Genomic DNA, 17,405 nt, shown 5'->3' with positions numbered 1-17,405 from the left:
CCCCGCCCCGCCCCGCCCCGCCGCCGGGGCCCGGCACCGCCGCCGCCAGCACCGGGCCCCGCTCCGCCGCCGCTGCCGGGTGAGTACCCGCCGCGCCCCCACCGCCACCGGTACCGGTACCGGCCGCGGGGCGGGGGCACGCACCGGCCGGCGCGGGGAGGCGGGAGGCCGGGCTGCGTCTGCGTCGCCCCCCGGCCGGGCCGGGCCGGGCCGGGCCGGGCTCTGCGTGTGCCCGTGCCGGTGCCCCCGTGGCGTTGCACAACGGTGCGTGTGTGTGCGTGTGTGTGCGCGTGTGTGCGCGTGTGTGCGGGTGCGCGCGTGCCCCGCCGGTGCTGCTGCGGGGCGGTGTGCGCGTGGCCCGCTGTTGTCTTGCAGCGCCTGTGCTTGTGCATCCCCCGGCGTCTTGCGGTGCGTGTGCATGCGTGTGCGTGCGTGTGCATGCCTCTGTGCGTGCATGTGTGTGGCGGCCCCCATTGTGTCACCTTGTGCAAGCCCCCCCTGCTGCACTGCGGGGTGTGTTTGTGCGTGCCCCCCCCCGTTGCATTGCAGCACCTGTGTGTTTAGCACTCAAGCTGTGGGGTGCTGGAGGTGTGTGCACCCTGCTGGGGGTAGCTGTGGGTGCCAGGGTGGGCAGGCACTCTCCACCGGGGGACAGGTAGCCTGGCCCTGCACCCTTTGGGTGCCCCAGCACCCACAGCAGGGCTGGCCCCGCTACCAGGGAGAAACCACCGACCTGGGCCTTTCCACTGGGGAATTGCACCCAAAGCCGTTAGCCCGGCTCACCATTAACCATTAACAATCGCTGCTGGGGCCGGTGACACTGGCACCTGGGTCTCTTTTTGGGGTGACACAAGAGGGGTGGGTGGCCTTGCAGCAAGTTGCCTGTGGCCGCCACGGCGCCTGCTTGCACGTTAATTTGCCCAGAGAGGAATATATAGAGCAGTGGGTGAGGGCTGGGACGCGCGTCCAGAAATAGTGTGGTTTCCAGCCGGCCTGTGAGATGCAAATCATCTGGTCAACAAGCGCCGGAGCTAAACTTAGGGCAATTACAGAAAAGTGTGGGCCCGTGGCGGGTGCGTGAGGGCACACGGCAGCTGGTGCTCCCCCACCCCGGGCTGGCCCTGGCACCCTGGCACTGGGGGACCCCCATCTGGCAGCTCCCACCGCCCCATCCCCACTGGGAGCCGTGTTCCCACAGCGCCTGCACCGGCGCTGAACTTTGCCCGGCGGTGAGCCACGGCTCAGCCCTTCACCTTTGCAATGGGCTGGGCCGTGCGGGGGGTCACGCTGTGAATTTGGGGCCAGAAACAGGCGATGGGGGAGGTGCGTGCCCAGTGGTGACGGGGCTGTGACCCACCTGTCCTCCCCCCAGCTGATCACTGAACCATCTCCTGCTTTCGCTCCCACACAGCAGAGCCTGGCAGCGATCGCTGCCCCTGTTTTGTAGGGACTCTTGGGCTGTTTTATGGCCCGGCTTTGGGGCGAGGTGGGTGCCAGCATGCCACGCATGCACCCTGTGCACCCTCCTGGCCTCCGCCACCAGCCTGGGGTGATGCTGCAAAGCCATCTTTGCTGCTGGACGTGGGGTTCCCACAGCAGGAGGACCCAAAATCCCACTTTGGAGACAGCCTAGTGGCACATCCCAGCTGTGACTCGGGTAAATCTGGGATTGTTTTCCTCCTGACACATCCCAACATTGTCTGTAAGGGCAGGCAGTGCAGAGGGATTTGGAAACCCCCTAAATTTCCTTGTTCCGTGGAAAACTTGTGTCCAGCAAGGAGGCAAGGAGCCATCGCATGGGTCAGCCCCCTTTGCCCTGTGTGGGAGCTGGGCTGGCCATTCGGCATCGCTGCCGCTGGCACCTATTCCCTGGCATGGCATTGTCCCTGCCTGGCCGGGCATAGCTGGGGCGTGGGATGCCCCAATGTGGCGTGCCCAAGGAGGTAATGACCGCCAGCTCGTGTGCCAAAGCAGTGTGCAAGCATGGCCTTACTGCCGGCATTGCAGCGGGGAACGGAGCAGGGAGGGCAAGCGACCAGGAAACTTGCACTGCAGGTCCCTGCGCGGGGAGCGTGTCGGACGAGATTGCGTCTCGGGGAGAGAAGGAGTGGCCCAGAGTTTCAGTGAACGCCTCCCCACCTGAAACACCCCGGCAGGGATGTGGGGGCTTGTGGCCATGGTGGGACAGCGAGGGGGGAGTTGTGTGTCCCCCCCCAGCTTCTGCTTGGGTGACTCAGGAAGGGCTTTTGTGTTTGGGGGCCTCCAGCTGGAGCTCCCTTTCTGCCACCTGGCCCTTCCAGGGTGACATCTACTGTCCCCTGCCAGCCCAGATGTCACAGCAGCGTCCTTGTGTGCAATCCCAGGGCACAGCCGGCGCCCGCGGGTGCCTCTCCCACTCCCTGTCATGGCTCATGCATGCTGCTGCCCCAAACACGCCTGGCAATGGGTAATCCTGGAGCGAGCCCGGGCTGAGTCAGGGAAGGCACGTTGGGTCTGATTCAGGAGCAGGGAGACGCTCAGCAGCCGCCTCCTGCTCGCGGCGTCGGGCTGCACCCATCCGGCATCCCCAGAGTGTGCGTGCCGCTGGCAGGAGCCTCCTTGGGGAAAAAGGCAGCAAACCACAACGGCATCCCACGTTGGCTGGGGACGCTGGGGTGTTTGCTCCAGCCCACGAATCTCTTGTCCCCCCTGTCCCACGCCTGCCAGCAGTGGCCTTGTGTGGGGCACCCGTGGCCAGGCCGCCGGTGCTGCCTGATTAGCCATGCAGTTGGTAACGCTTGTTCCCCCTTTTTGTTGAGCGTACAAAGGCCGGGAGGGAGCGTGTGTGCAGGGGAGAGAAACCTCCGAGGACAAAGAGCCCGCTGGCCGCCTGTCTCCTAGCGCCTTGCCTCTAACCAGCACCTGCCCTGCAAGCGGCTCTGCTCCCGAGTGTCCCCCCAACAGCCTTGGGAAGGGGTCGTGGCAGCCCCCTCCCTGCTGTAGGGTGGGCGCAGGGTGTGCAGCCCCCTCCCTGCTGTAGGGTGGGCGCAGGGTGTGCAGCCCCCTCCCTGCCATAGGGTGAGCACAGGGTGCTCTCGGGGGTTCAGCTCTTTTGGCTTTGGGGATGTGCAGGCAGCTGGGGTACCGTGGCATGCGGCACAGCAGGGGGACAGGGACGGGCGCAGGTGGTTCTCTCCCTGCCATTGTCTGCGCCGAGGCCACGGCAGCGCTGCGGAGGAGCCGGCAGAGAGCAGCCCCTGCGATGGCGCAGCCACGGGCCCTTTGCCGGCAGCACCTGCTGCAGGTCATGGGAGGGAGCTGGGCTGTCCCCGGACTTAGGTCAGTGCTCGCCCTGCAGCCAGCATTTCAGGGAGAGGAGAAAGGAGCGGGCTTGTTTCCGCGCATTTTGGGGTCCTGCCTATCCATGTCCTGGCTGTGGGCCTGGGCAAAGCCCTGGGTGCTGCAGGGGAGGGCAGAACCCTGGAGGGCAGAACCCTGGCGTTGGGTGGTCTGGGCGGCAGAGCCGTGGCAGCCCCTCTGGCTGTGGGCAGGAGGCTCGGAGCTGGTGAACACAGCCACCTGGCTGCACTGCGTGCCCGACCTTGTCCCTCCGACTGCTTCCTCTCACCCCCTTGGCTGTATCGCGTGCCTGGGGCTGGCACTGTGCTGTGGCTTGCAGAGCTCTGCCCTTGCATGCCCTGTGGCTGGGCCTCTCCTGGGCATGTGTGCTCTGGCCCCGAGGGGCAGCAGGGTTCAGGCAGTCCCCTCTGGTCCCGTGAACTCGTGTGGCTTTGCTGAGGGGAGGCCGTGTTCCCCATGTCCCACTGGGTGCCTTCAGGGGCAGTGGGCACCGCTCCTTGCGGGGAGGAGGCACAGGCAGTGGCAGTGATGCAGCACTGATGCTGCGCTCCGCCAAGGTGCAGCTTGGCACAGCACGGCACAGCACGGCATCCACACACCCCGGGATGCCCACGGAGCTTGTGCTGCCAGCATAGGCAGTGCTGCCTGTCCCCGTGGGTTGCCCAAACCTCGTCCCCATGCCCGTCAGAGAGCTCTAAAGCAGATGCTTCAAATGTGGGGAGTTTTCCTGTTGTCCTTTGTGCCGAGGTTAAGTTCCTGCGCGGCTTCCTGCCCCGTTATATATAGCCGTCAGCCTGCCCCGCATGGCGCTGCCAGCCGGCTGCTCCACTTCGGAGTTGTTTATCTGCAGCCCAAGCACTTGATGGATATCGAGGCAGTGGGGAGGGTTCTGGCGGGCACTGGTTGCCCTGTGGGCAGACAGGTCCCTTAGCAGCCCCTGAAGCTGTGGGTGCCCCCAGGGGCTGGGTGCATGCAGTGGGTTTTTTTTGGGTGGGGGAGTCTGGGGTTTCTGCTGTACCATGGTTTTGCCACCGGCTGTGTTCTCCCCACCCCCCCGGTGTGGGATGCCCGAATGAAAGAGCAACTGTTCCTGGAGGTCACTGGTAGCGTCATGAGTTTCTGCGTCGCCCTGGCTAAAATTAGACACTTATCAGTGTTTGTGAGGGATGTGATTTTACAGGTTCCTGTTTATTAGAGCAGCCGTCACTTAGGGCCGTGTTTCCGGCTCCCTCCCCAGTGGGGACACTGCCTGTGGCTGTCCTCTGCAGCTTTGCGGTGGCCAGGGCCGGGACGAGTGGCAGAGGGGCCTCTGTTTCTTTGACAAGGGGCTTTTGACCGGCAGGTGGGACGCCTGCAGTGCCGCAGCCAGCAACGACGGCCAGTTTTGCCCAGGGAGTGTCCACACCAGCAGTAACTGCTGCGAATGCAACCAGGATGCCTTCCTCCCCTACCCACCTGTACTGCTCCAGAACGGCTTCTGAGCTGCGGGAGATGCTGGAGGTCTTCCCACAGTCAGCCCCGGTGCTGGCATGGGGATGCACGTGGGTGTCAGGCTTCTGGGCTTCTTTTGGGGCACCTCTGGGGATGCAGAGCCATCCTTGTTGCATCCCAGGGCCTGGTGCCCAGCCAGGGCAAGGACATGATGACTGGGGTGGTCTCGGAGCCCTGCGGTGCTGCTGTCCCCAGGGAATGTGGCCTGGGGCTGTGGGTGGCAGCTGAGGTGACCTGTGAGGTGGAGCGAGGGGTGGTGGGGTGGGTGTTGGCCATGCCACTGTCTGATGTCACCCTTGCCTGTCTGTCCTTCTACAGGCAGGCGGCTGTGCTGTGACCAGTGCCCTGCCACGGGGGTGAGTGTGCCCCGAGCCCCCCTCCACCATGTTCAACTTGATGAAAAAGGACAAGGAGAAGGATGGGGCCCGAAAGGAGAAGAAGGAAAAGAAGGAGAAGAAGGAGCGGATGTCGGCGGCTGAACTGAAGAGCTTGGAGGAGATGAGCATGCGCCGGGGCTTCTTCAACCTCAACCGTGCCTCCAAGCGGGACTCCAAGACCCGCCTGGAGATCTCCAACCCCATCCCCATTAAGGTGGCCAGTGGCTCCGACCTGCATCTCACAGATATCGACTCCGACAGCAACCGGGGCAGCGTCATCTTGGACTCAGGCCACCTGAGCACGGCCAGCTCCAGCGATGATCTCAAGGTGGACGATGCCAACTTCAAGGGCTCGGTGCTGCAGCGGGCGGCCAAGTTTGGCTCGTTGGCCAAGCAGAACTCACAGATGATTGTCAAACGTTTCTCCTTCTCCCAGAAGAGCCGGGATGAGAGCACCTCAGAGACATCCACCCCCTCCGAGCACTCAGCAGCCCCCTCCCCACAGGTGGAGGTGCGCATGCTGGAGACCCAGCTTTCCAAGCAAGGGGTCCCCCAAGGACACCCCTGCACCCCTCCTGCCACCTCCCTGCGTGCCAGGGTGCCGGAGCTCGTTAGCAAGAGGTTTCCTGCTGAGCTGCGGCTGCCCGCCTTGGTGCCCCCGCAGCCCCCCACCCCACGGCAGCTGGAGCTGCAGAGGCGCAACACTGGTGATTTTGGCTTCTCCCTACGCCGCACCACCATGCTGGACCGGGCGCCCGACGGGCAGGTGTACCGACGTGTCGTGCACTTTGCTGAACCTGGAGCTGGCACCAAAGACTTGGCGTTGGGGTTGGTGCCTGGTGACCGGTTGGTGGAGATCAATGGACGAAATGTGGAGAGCAAATCCCGGGATGAGATCGTGGAGATGATCCGGCAGTCGGGGGAGACGGTGCAGCTGAAGGTGCAGCCCATCCTGGAGCTGAGTGAGCTGAGCCGCTGCTGGCTGCGGGGTGGCCAGGGGACACGCCGCGCTGCTTGGGATGTGAGTAACATCGTCCTCGCCGCGGGGCCAGTGCCCTGGGTTTCTGCTGGCCAAAAGCATCCTCATGGCATGTGTTTGGGTTGGCAGTGGCCATGGGAACTGATGGCTGGGCTGCTCCAGCCAGGAGCAATGCACAGGGAGGAGCGGGAGGCTGTGGCTGGGATGCAGGGGTGATGCCTGCCCATGCCCAGGCTGCAAGGGCAGGTTTGCGTCAGGGCTTGCAAACCGACTCCGGTGGGTTTTGCCCCCCAAAATCCTCAGTGTGCTGTTGGGTTTGGTTTTCCTCCTTCTGGAGGGGCTCCAGGAGAGCCCAGCTCTGCATCACGTGAGGGAAGTCTGTCCCCATGCCTTTGCTGAGGGAGCAGGTCTGGCACAGAAAGGCGCCTTGCTCCTTGCTGCTGGAAAATCCCTAACACTGCTTAGCAGGAGGGGCACTGCCTGCCCCACTGCTTGCCCCACTGCCCACATCACCCTACCCCAGCTGGAATGCCCCCCCAGGACTGGGGCAGGCGGCGTGGTGTGCCAGGGGACAGGAGCTGCCGACGGCGTGTGCAGCCCTGTGTGCGCGGCTGGTGCTGTATAAATAGAAACTTAATGGCTGGGTGACCCACATCCCTTGTGCGAGCTGCCCAGCTCTGCTGACCCTGCCGCAGGCCCCTGCCAGCCAGCATCCCGACGGAGGGCCCCCAAATGCCAACAGCCTGCAAGGCTGGACCCCCTTCATGGTGGCAGGGGGGTGCAGCAGCATGGCCTTGGTTTGGCTTATAACTTGCCTCGCTGAGTTTATTTTTAAGCCACCCTTGGGGCAGGAGGATGCCGTGGCCCCAGAGCAGGTTGCCTGCGGTGGGGAGAGCCATGCTGAGCGTGGTGAAGCCCCATCCCTGCAGGGTGGTGGCTGGGACGGGGTGAGAGTGGCCATGGTGAGGCTGTAGTGGGGGGCTCCATGTGCTCCCCCAGCACAGGCTGATGCTCTGGGGTGGAGTCTGTGCCAAGCCGGAGCGCTGGCTTTCCCACAGCTCCTCCCTGGAGCCCAGCAAGTGTCATTGGGCCGGCTGTGCCACCGGGATAACCCCTGGCCGGATAACCCTGTGGGGCTGCGGGGCACGGCTGCCACCCCCACTGCAGTGCGCCAGCGTGGGGACAGGTGTGCTCGATGCCAGCACGCGAAGGCTGGCGAGGTGCTTGTGCCCACCCAGAGCGCGGTGCTGCAGCTGGAGGGAGGAAGAGGAGGCGCTGGTGCCCTTGATGCTGCAACAGCTTCGTGCCAGGTCCTGGCACAGTTAGACGGCATCAGCTGGAGAAAACTGGCCGGAGGGGTGGCTGTGACTTTGTTCGTGGCATCTTCGGTTGCCACTGCAGCACAGGCACCTCCTGGCGGGGATGCTGTCCTCCTCCTGCGTGGTGCAGGGGTGCACCGGAGGGATGTGCCGTGGCTTTGCCGGTGATGGGGAGCTGAGGCTGTGGTGCAGGGTACTGCTGGGGGTCCCTCACCCGTCAGGGCTGTGCAAGGTGCCAGCACACAGGGAGGCCCGGCTCTCCCCCAGGCCCTGCTAAGCTCCCTGGAATGTTTCTGGTCCTAATTTAAATAAAAATGATCCTTTTTGAAACAGGAAATTATAGACATATTTTGGGCTGTTGCTCTGGAAGCCCCTCCCTGGCTGGAGTGGGGATGGTGCTGGGCTTCCTGCGTACCAGGGGGATTTGACCCCCTCGGTGGGGGCTATGCTGAGCTGCCTCTGACCCCACGGACCCACGACCCCACGGACCCACGCTGCAGCCAGGCAGGGGCAGCACCCGGCACATCTTGAGGGGGTCTCAGTGCTGGGGGGGGAGGGCCGGCCGGTGGCATGTGGGACCCAATGGCTGGTGGGCATCGGCGACTGGGTGAAATCACCCCCCCGTGTCCCAGCCATGCTCCCGGCACAGGGCAGCCATGCTGGCTCGGCTCCATGCTTGTATTTATTTATTTACCGGCAAAATTCCTCTGGCAGGGCCTAGGCGTGCGCCGGCCCGGGAGAAATATTCCAGAAACGCCTCCGACCACTCTGGCGCTTCGGTGGGACCACAGGCATTTGGCAGCCGTGCTGGCAGACCCTGCGTGCCATGCTTGCCCGCCGGCCACAGACACCCTGGTCCCCGGGTGGTCACTGTCCCCAGGGTGCAAGGCCACCGTGCCACGGCATGGCTTGGTGCTGGCTCTGTGCTGTGGCTGGTGGATGTGTGGGGAGGCGGGGGGGATGTGGGATGTGGGCTGCAGGACTCCTGTCGTGCTGGAGGTGCTTTTTCCATTTTTCCACGCTTCCTCCATGTGAAGTTCTTGATTTGGCTCTTCTTCTGCCCTCACCGTGGGGATGATGCTGCCAGGGTTGCCCCTGTGGGGGGGTCCCAGGGGGCGCTGGGGAAGGGGCTTGTGTCCAGTGGGCTCGGCCATGGGGTGGGTGCATCTCCACTGAAGTTCTTGGCAAAGGAATGAGAGGAATCTGCTGGCCAGGCAGAAATGCCATCACTGAACGGCCAAGATGGGGATCCCAGTGGAGATGGCCTGTGGGAGCCGGGCTCCTCCCTGGTGGGTGGCTCCATCCCTGCCCCGGGGTGCTCAGGACCCCCTGGGAAGGCAGGACCATGTTGTGTTGCCCAGGTCCGTGGGTTTGGCTCACTGTGGTGGGCTCTGTGTGCTGGGGCTGGGCTGGTGCCTTTACCGACCTGAGCCCGGCTGCAGGGTGCTACAGCAGCGACTGGAGCCGTGCACCGCTCTGCAGGCAGGGGCTCTCGTTCCTTCCATCAGGGGACGTGACCGCGACCTTTTTGCTGATAACCCAGTGGCTGCCACCAGTGCTACCTGGGGACGTTGTTGTCACCGCGGGCACCCTGCGCTGTGTTGTGCCAGCCACCCAAGGGTGTTTGCCGTGGCCTCTCCCTGGCGCGTGCCGGGTGCACAGAGGGGCCAGGGCTGCCATGTGGTGCCAGCCCTGGGGCAGCGCTGCGAAACCTGGCGTCAGCGTGGGCTGGGAGGGACGTGGCCCAGTGCTGGTGTCCTCCAGCCTGTCATCGGCACAGCCGTCCCGGTCAGGCTGGGAGCCCCTGCTCCCTCTGGGAGCGGTTTGTGGCTCAGGGTGCATCTGTGTCCCTGGGGTCGTCACCTTCTCTCCTCCATGCCGCCGGCGCCTGGCTCCCTGCCACCGGCCTCCTCCCGGCAGGCCCCGCGCGGGGGGACCCCGGCCCCTCGCCCGCCATCCCTGCTCCTGTTTCCAGGGAGACCTCGGACCTCCAGAGGCAGCTTTGCCATGAAAGCGGCTTTGCCGTGGGCTGCCATGCTGTGCCGGTGGGCTGCTGGGCTGGCACACGTCTGTGCGTGCCAGCCCTCCCCTTGGGGCGGGGGTCTGTGCCTCGCCAGGAGCATTTTGGGGGGGGCTGTTGTGTTCATGGCAAAGCAAAGGGAGGAGCGAGCGGTGTTGGGGCAGCACAATGCTGGACACCCCACTGTGATGCTGGGCGCCCTTCTCTGACATCCAGCACCCTGCTGGTGGGACCCCGGGGTGCAGGAGTGTGCGACCCCATCCCTCGCAGCGCAGGGGCCCTCCTTGGGTTCCCCCTCGCCCCGCAGCTGCGCTCGGCTTGGGGGCGTCTTTCCCCGCTCCCCCCGGGGCGGGCGGTGGATGGCGGCCAAGGCAGTTCCCCCGCGGCGCTGGGCTGCCCTGAGCCCACATCACTTCCTCCGGCGCTGGCGGCAGCGGTGGCGGAGACAAGGCCCCGCCGCCTTCGTGTCCCCCCCCTGGTGCTCCCTCCGGCTGCTGCGCGCGCTGCCGGGGCCCTCGCATTCCTCAGCTATTTTTAGGGTGGCCCTATCAGCCCAGCTGTCCCCGTACCGCCGGCTGCCGCCCCGCTACTACCTCTCCCACCGCGCTGTGCCACGCTCGCCCCAGCGGAAATCCCGGTCCCGGCTCGCCCCGACCCGGCGGTAAGGTGGGGACCCCCCGTGTGACCAGCACGGCATGGGGGAGCACAAGGGGGGCACGTGGGAGCCAGTCTTGGCACTGGGGCTGGGGGCCGTGAGGCTGCACCCACCCCTAGGGTACTTTGGCAGCCCCCTGGGGACCCCGATGTCGACGGTCTCTGGGGACCTTCAGGAGGTGCCAGGCTGCGTGGAGGTGGGAGCGCTTTGGGCGGAGAGCCTGGGGGCTCTCACCCATGAGCAAGTTCATCTCCAGACCCCCATGCCCAGCCTGTGCTCTGGGGCCGGTGTTTCACACTGCGGTGACAGGGGGGTACAGGGGACCCCTCGGGGACAGGGTGATGTACCCCTGGACAGGCGGGTTGGTTCAGTGGCCGAGTGCTCCTCCACACCCTGCCTGGCCCTGGGGAGGGGGAGTTTGCCCAGCAGCCCTGGGTGGGACCACCCTGGGTTTCCGAGCGCGGTGCTGGCTGGGGCAGTGGGTCCCCACCGGGGCTGCCCGGCCGCTGGCACAGGGTCAGGCTTAGAATAAACTCTGCTGTCAGGGTGAGCAGGGTGCCCGGGGAAGAAAATATCCCTTCCCTCACCCTGGCATTTGCTTACTGCAGCGGGCTGGCCCACCCAGGGGGGAAAGCACGCACGGTCCTGCCAGCTGACTAAAGGGGCTTTTTTTTGCACAATGAGTTTTGCTGGGTCTCAGTCTGGCCACCTGCCTGTCCCTGGAGCCCGTCCTATAGGTGCTGCCTGCTCGTATGCTGAGCGGGACCAGGTGGGCTCAGACCCCCATTCCTGAGGATCTCGGGCTCTGGGGGCTGACAGGGAAGGGCACGTGCTCATACACTGTGCCATGGTTTGGTGTCTTGCTGGTCCCGGCTCGTCTCACCTCTCCCTCTCTCCCCAGCCAGGGCTGCGGCTCCATGAGACATCACCATGGCGTTTTCATCCCGGTTTGCGTTCTGGGAGCAGAAGGGAAGTCTCTCGCGTGTTTGCCTGCACCCCACATTCGGATCACGCTGCCGCACGCTACCAACCAGCTCCCCCAGTTTGCCCAGTGCAGGCACCGTGTGCAGCGTGGCACTCCTGGCCCAGCTGCGGTCACCATTGTGGCCACGCATGCAATTTCTAACGCCGTCACTAACAACCGCTTTCGCGAGTGCCTGGTGCAGCCCCTAACACGGTGTGAGCCACCCCAGTGCCACCGGCCAGCCCCAGGCTCTCGTGGGAGCTGTGTGCTGGCAATTCAGGGAGCGTTGCCCATGGGCTGCACCACGCGGTGCCACAGCCGAGCCCTGGAGCTCAGAGGCACAGCTTGGTGCAGGGGAGGGTTTGGCTGCCCACCCCCCCAGAGACCCCAGTAAGCCTGCTCGGCAGGGAGCTGGCACATCCCACCATGCGGCTGCCACAGAGATTAGCTGGTGACACTTAAAACGTGCTGTGACGCCCGGCGAGGTGACGTGCAGAAAGTCAGAGCCCCCGTGGGGAGCGGTGACGGGGCTCTATGTATATACCAGCTCGCTCACCAGCTCCACATGAGGAGAGGTCCGGGCCAGGCGGGCAGAGCGCTTTCGTCTCCCACATTTGGGGTTTGCTGTAACCAGGGTGCATCTCTGTGTCCCCCCCCCACTTTTTTGGCTACTGGGGAGCCTGGAAAGGATGCATGTCCTCATCCCTGGGGCTGCTACTGGCTGCAAATAGGGGCTGTTTCATATAGCAGCCTCCTGTCCCCCTGGCATGGAGTGATGGTCCCGGTGGGTTTTCCCAGCCCCTGTGGCTTTTCTGGCAGCGAGGCTCTGCGGCAGGCTGAAACGCGCTCCTCTTGTTTGTCTGACCCTCAGGTCAAGGACGAGGACAAGTCTTTAGCTGTGAAAAGACCTGGGAAGGAGGATGGGGCTGTAAGTGTCGCAGGGCACGGGCAGGGTGGAGCTGTGTTGGGGATGGGGCTCACCTCAGTGGGGACAGACCCTGTGCCAGGGTGTGGGGACATCAGGGAGGGTTGTGGGTTCAGCATCCCACCCTGTACCCCCCTGCTCCCTGGGGAGTGCTTGTGGCCGTGCCAGGGCAGTGTGTGGAGGGTGGTGGGTGTTTTTGGCAGGGATGCCCAGCTGTCGGCATGCAGCGATCTCTCCCCTTCTGCCTCCCCGGGTCTTGTCCCCTGCCCTGCACACCCCAGTGGGATGACGGGTCGGTGCCCACCCCACGGTTACAGTGCTGGCTCCCGTGCTGCCCACCAAAGCTGTTGGTGGAGGAAATCTTGCGGCTTGTCCTGCGCATTGCAGAGAGGCTGCCGGTGCCCTGAGCGCTGTTTTACCCCCGTACTGGCAGCCTGAGGGTCAATGGGTGTGCGGGGCCAGGGAGGTCACCATCGCTCCCTCCCCTGGGGTCTGGGGGGGCTGTAGGTTGGCTGGGGAAGGGGACTGTCTGCTGTGTCCCTCGGTGCCAGGGTCTGGCCGGGAGCAGTGCTTCTGTGGCAGAGCACGAAGCCCTGGGCACCACCATGTCCCAAGCAGCAGGTGCCTGCGGTGGCAGGCACTGCACTGCTGGACCTCCACTCACACCGGTGTTGTTGTGGCTGCAGTCAGAGAGCGTGAAGGATACAGCATCTGCACCCCCAAACCCTGAGCCCCCGAGTCCTGAGCCCCCGAAGAGCCCTGAGCCACCCCCAGGGCGAGGGAAGAGCCCGGAGCCGGTGCTGAACGGGGCAGCAGTGAACGGGCTGGAGGGTCCGGCCGCCGAGGGCCAGGGGGATGACGGCCAGGGGCTGTCCCGCCGCAGGGTGGTCCGGGTGGTGCGCAAGGTGGTGCGCAAAGTCCTGCCGGGGGAGGATGCTGGCAGTGCCAAGGAGCCAGGGCGAGACACCAAGTCTCCCGAGCCAGTGCCACCTCCCAGGAAGGAGGAGACGGGTCGTTCCGCCATGCCAGCTCCCCCTGCTGCGCCACCTCCCCCCACCGTGCCGATAGCCCCCGCCAAGCCAGAGCCCAAGGATGAGATCTCAGCTGGGCTCAAAACCCTCATGGCAAAGGGCAAAACCAAAGAGCACCGGCCACGGCTCCGGCCAGGGGACAGGCAGGAGAAGTCCCCTGAGCCGGCCAGGGGGGATGCGAAGCCGTCCCTGTCCCCGGGCACCAAAGCCAAACCGGAGCCGCTGGTGCAGTCTTCAGGAGGGAAAGCGGAGCCGGCAAAGGCATCTGCTCTGAAACCCACTGCCCTGGAGAGGCACAAGGTACCAGTGTGTGCACGGCGGGGGATGCTCTAACACGGCGGCAGGGTTGTGCCACCCGGCTCGGCATGGTGTGAGCTCACCCGCATGGTTTGCAGTGGTTTTGGGGTGTGTGGTGCCGGGCAGGGATCAATTTGGGGAGCAGTTGTGTGTGCTGTGGCCGCCCCATCACGTTGCCCCTTGTCTCCCTTTCTGGCTCGTGCGGAGAAGAAGCTGCAGCCTGGTGAGAAGCGGCCAACCCCCATGAAAACCACCCCGGCATCCCCCCAGCAGGTGTGTGGGAGTGGGGACCCGGGTCCCAGCGCACTGTGGGTACCTGCTGGTACCCCAGCTGTGCCACATCGGTGCCCGTGGGTCTGTGCCAGCCTTTGCCCCGGTACCTGTGCCAAGTGCTGGTGGGCTGCAGGGCTGGGAAAGCCTTTGCGATAGCCCCTCTGGTACCTGGGTGCCGTGAGTGCCGGGCCGGTGGGGGCTGCGGGGTGGACAGCCTGGTGCTAACAGTGCTCTGCCTCCAGGCTCCCCCCAGCCCCACGTCCTGCCCGAGCCCGTCAGAGGAGGCACAGCGCCGGCTGGAGAGGATCTTCACCACTTCTGTAATTCCAGGGGCGTTGGCGCTTGCGTGCTGCCCGCCTGGGGACAGGGAGGCATGGGCAGTGTGCGACTGCACTGGCTGTGCCGTGTGCTCCGCACAGGGTGATCATACCGCTGTGCATGGCCAGCAGCTCCATGGTCCCTCTCTGGGTGACACTGGCAGCAGGGGATGGATGACTAGGGATGCTGGTGGGTTTGGGGATCGCTGCCCTGATCAGTGTGCCCAGCCTTGGGGAGCTGCCGTGCCTGTGGCATCCCCATGGCAGCCCAGGCATGGCTGCTGGTGGCTGGGATGATGCCCAGGTGGTGCTGTGGGGACTGTGGCCATGCTGGGGCCCTGTGACATGTCACAGTGCTGCTGCTCGCTGCCTCTCACCCGCTCTCTTCTCCTCTCTCTCCTCCCTCTTCGCTGCCTTAGCTGGACCCCGCCGCCTCTGCCTCGGCACCCAGCCAGGTACCGTACCCCCATCCTCAGGAGCCCTCTGCCTCCACCAGCGATGCCCCACCATCCTCTGTCTGCCGCTGGGCTGGCATCTGCGCCCGTGCCTCATGCTGGAGCGTAAGGCTTTCCCCATCCCACCCTGCTCCGTGGGCTGCCACGTCGCCCACGGGGCCGGAGGGTGCCGGGGTGGCCGGGGCTGGGTGCCCTCTCCCCAGCGGGGCCGTGCCAGGGAGCTCGGCATCCCGGGAGGGTGCTCTTGGTTGAGGTGGCACAACTGGGGCGGGCAGGGGTGTGGAGCAGGGTGTAAAGGGGCAGAGCAGCCGCCGTAGGTGGGATGTGTGGTGCACGGCGGTGCACGGTGCTGGCAGAGCTCACAGTGGGTCAGCACAGGGGCCCCCAGCCCTGGGGCTTTGGCAGCATGGCCTCATGGACAGCGTCCTTCCCGGCTCCGTGTGTCCCCAGCACCATGCTGGACCTGCCACTCTGCTGGCTGCAGCGGTAGCTGTGGCACCAGGAGTGCCCGTGGGGTTTGGCATAACGGCGCTTTGCCCTCGCTCGTTTCCCTCCGCTGCTTTCTGCGCTGTCTGCGGGGCAGAGATTAACTCTTCTCACCTTCACCACCCATCTCTCGGCCTCGCCAGGGTCAAGCGGACGATGCCCCGGCAGCCGCCTTTGGCCCCGTCCCTGCTGCAGCTCAGGTTTGGCTTTGGGGTCGCCCTGCTCCTGGGTGGCGGGGACATCCCTGCTGTGCCGGCTGTGCCAGCCCGGCAGTTCCCATGCCGCGGCACTCTGCCATCGCTGTGTCTTGTGTTCCTCCATTATGTCCCTGTAGTGTGTCCTGTGTTACTACAGTGTGTCCCTGCAGCATGTCCCATGTCCCCACCATATGCCCGATGTGCCTGCATCCCGGCATGTGCCTGGCATGGGTGCCTGCTCTCTGGGCTGCGGTTTGGGAGCTTGGCCTCTCCAGGCTTGCCCAAGGTGGCCGTGGGGAATGCACGCGTGGGTCACTGTGACTTTGTGTCTGTCCCAAGCTGTGGCAGGGCTCTGGTGGTCTCTGCTGCCCCGAGCCCGCTGGGGTCTCTGGGGTCAGCAGCCAAGCTGGGGACACGTCCCAGGAGGGCTCAGGGCTGGTGGAGGGTGGCTGTGGCTGCCCAGCACGTGGCCCTGTGGCCACAGAGCCCGGCTCACTCCAGCCCCAGGGATGTGGGGAGCGGGTGAGAAGGGAGGGGGCATGTGGCCACACCTGTCCCATGTCCTGCTGTCCCACAGGCCAAGACGGAGGAGCAGATAGCCGCCGAGGAGGCCTGGTATGAGACAGAGAAGGTGTGGCTGGTGCACAGAGATGGCTTCTCCTTGGGTGAGTCAGGGGTCAGCCTGGCACTGCTGGGACAAGGGGCACCCTGTCCTTCCCGCGGCACAGCGAGACCCCCCGGCCCGGCAGTGGTGCTGCGGGGGGGCTGCCGGCACAGCTGCACTGAGCACCTGGTGCCCCTTGCAGGCAGCCAGCTGCGGCTGGAGGAGGGTGTCCCCCTGCCCGAGGGCAAGGTGAAGGTGAAGCTGGACCATGATGGAACCGTTCTGGAGGTGGAGGAGGACGATGTGGAGAAGGTAGGGCTGCGGGGTGGGGGATGGCGGGGCAGACCCCCATTCCCCACCTCACGCCCCCCCAACCTTGCTGCCAGGCAAACCCCCCCTCCTGTGACCGCGTGGAGGACCTCGCCAGCCTCCTCTACCTCAACGAGTCCAGCGTGCTGCACACGCTGCGGCAGCGCTACGGTGGAAACCTCCTGCACACCTACGCCGGCCCCACCATGGTCATCATCAACCCACTGAGCTCCCCCTCCATGTATTCTGAGAAGGTGACCCTGCTGTCAGGGGAGGGGACTGGAGGGGACGGGCAGCTGGAGCCATGCCACTGTGCAGAGGGAGCCGGTGAGGGTGCTGACCTTCGCCTACTTCTCCCCACTCCCCACCAGGTCATGCACATGTTCAAAGGGTGCCGCAGGGAGGACACGTCCCCGCACATCTACGCGGTGGCCCAGGCTGCCTACCGCAGCATGCTGATGAGCCGCCAGGACCAAGCGGTCGTGCTGCTGGGCGCCAGTGGCAGCGGCAAAACCACCAACTGCCAACACCTTGTCCAGTACCTCACCACCATCGCTGGCAGCACTGGCAAGGTCTTCTCTGGTGAGTCCCCGGCGGGGTGCGCATCCCCGTGCCACCTGTGCATGCCCCCTGCTTTGCAGTCACAGCCGTCCGCCGCCTGCTGCACCCAGCAGTGGCCGGACACATGCCACACGGCGCGCTTTCACTTTCTCACGCCGGTCACCTTACCGTGCTCTCGAGGCTGCTGCGGCGTGGAACATGGCACAGGAGCAGTGGCACTTGCCTGGCCAGCAGTGCCGGCTCCGGCCGGCCACCGCACAGCCCCTGCACGCCACCGTCCCGCTTCTCTTCCCGCAGTGGAGAAGTGGCAGGCTCTCTACACCATCCTGGAGGCTTTTGGCAATAGCAGCACCGGCATGAATGGCAACGCCACCCGCTTCTCCCAGATCATCTCTCTGGACTTCGACCAGGCTGGGCAGGTGGCATCTGCCTCCATACAGGTGAGGGGGCCGGGGCAGCCCCCCTCGGCACAGGAGCTGGTCCATCCTCGCTGGGGCAGCTCCCCTTGGCGTGGGAGCCCATCCATCCTCGCCGGGGTGTTTCCTCCCAGCAGCCCGGCCGCAGAACCCCCCAGCTGCCTGGCCGTGCTCACAGCGCTTAGCGGCCAGGCATCCTGCTTCGTCTTCGTTCACTGCCAGACGTGCGCAGCGCACATTGACTCCCTGTCCTTGCTGAGTTAGCTCCAATGTCAGGGTGTCTTTCTTCCAGAAGCTGCCCCACTGCGATAACATCAGAGCTCTTAAAATTCAAGGGAGCCACTTCGTGCTCCTGTAGTAGCAGACACCCCAGGAGAGGAGATGCTCATG

At 65.1% G+C, this 17,405-nt stretch overlaps 2 protein-coding genes across 15 annotated transcripts in view; both read left to right on the top strand.

Annotated features, from left to right (window-relative positions):
- Positions 1-2: 2 nt before the first annotated feature.
- MYO18A (myosin XVIIIA) overlaps positions 3-17,405 on the top strand; it is a 38,908-nt gene continuing 21,505 nt past the window's right edge. For 3 of the 14 annotated variants that reach the window (XM_055717893.1, XM_055717903.1, XM_055717881.1), the window contains exons 1-6: positions 5,151-6,228; positions 15,703-15,790; positions 15,932-16,041; positions 16,116-16,292; positions 16,410-16,620; positions 16,897-17,039. In XM_055717893.1, coding sequence (XP_055573868.1) covers positions 5,215-6,228; positions 15,703-15,790; positions 15,932-16,041; positions 16,116-16,292; positions 16,410-16,620; positions 16,897-17,039 — 1,743 coding nt within the window. In that variant the 5' untranslated portion in view covers positions 5,151-5,214. Of the gene's footprint in view, positions 80-5,148; positions 6,229-13,607; positions 13,671-13,912; positions 13,991-14,406; positions 14,548-15,071; positions 15,129-15,702; positions 15,791-15,931; positions 16,042-16,115; positions 16,293-16,409; positions 16,621-16,896; positions 17,040-17,405 lie in introns of those variants that run through there. The other 11 variants (XM_055717828.1, XM_055717838.1, XM_055717887.1 and 8 more) reach the window with 9 other exon arrangements.
- On the top strand, positions 11,309-13,601 carry LOC129736611 (basic salivary proline-rich protein 2-like). Its single transcript, XM_055717935.1, has 2 exons — positions 11,309-12,072; positions 12,756-13,601. Exons 1-2 carry the CDS (start codon positions 11,710-11,712, stop codon positions 13,431-13,433), a joined length of 1,041 nt encoding a protein of 346 aa, XP_055573910.1. The 5' UTR covers positions 11,309-11,709; the 3' UTR covers positions 13,434-13,601.

The sequence above is a fragment of the Falco cherrug genome, chromosome 1 (genome assembly GCF_023634085.1).
Source record: "Falco cherrug isolate bFalChe1 chromosome 1, bFalChe1.pri, whole genome shotgun sequence".
Taxonomy (NCBI): Eukaryota; Metazoa; Chordata; class Aves; order Falconiformes; family Falconidae; genus Falco; species Falco cherrug.
This window is presented reverse-complemented; position numbering and strand designations above follow the sequence as displayed.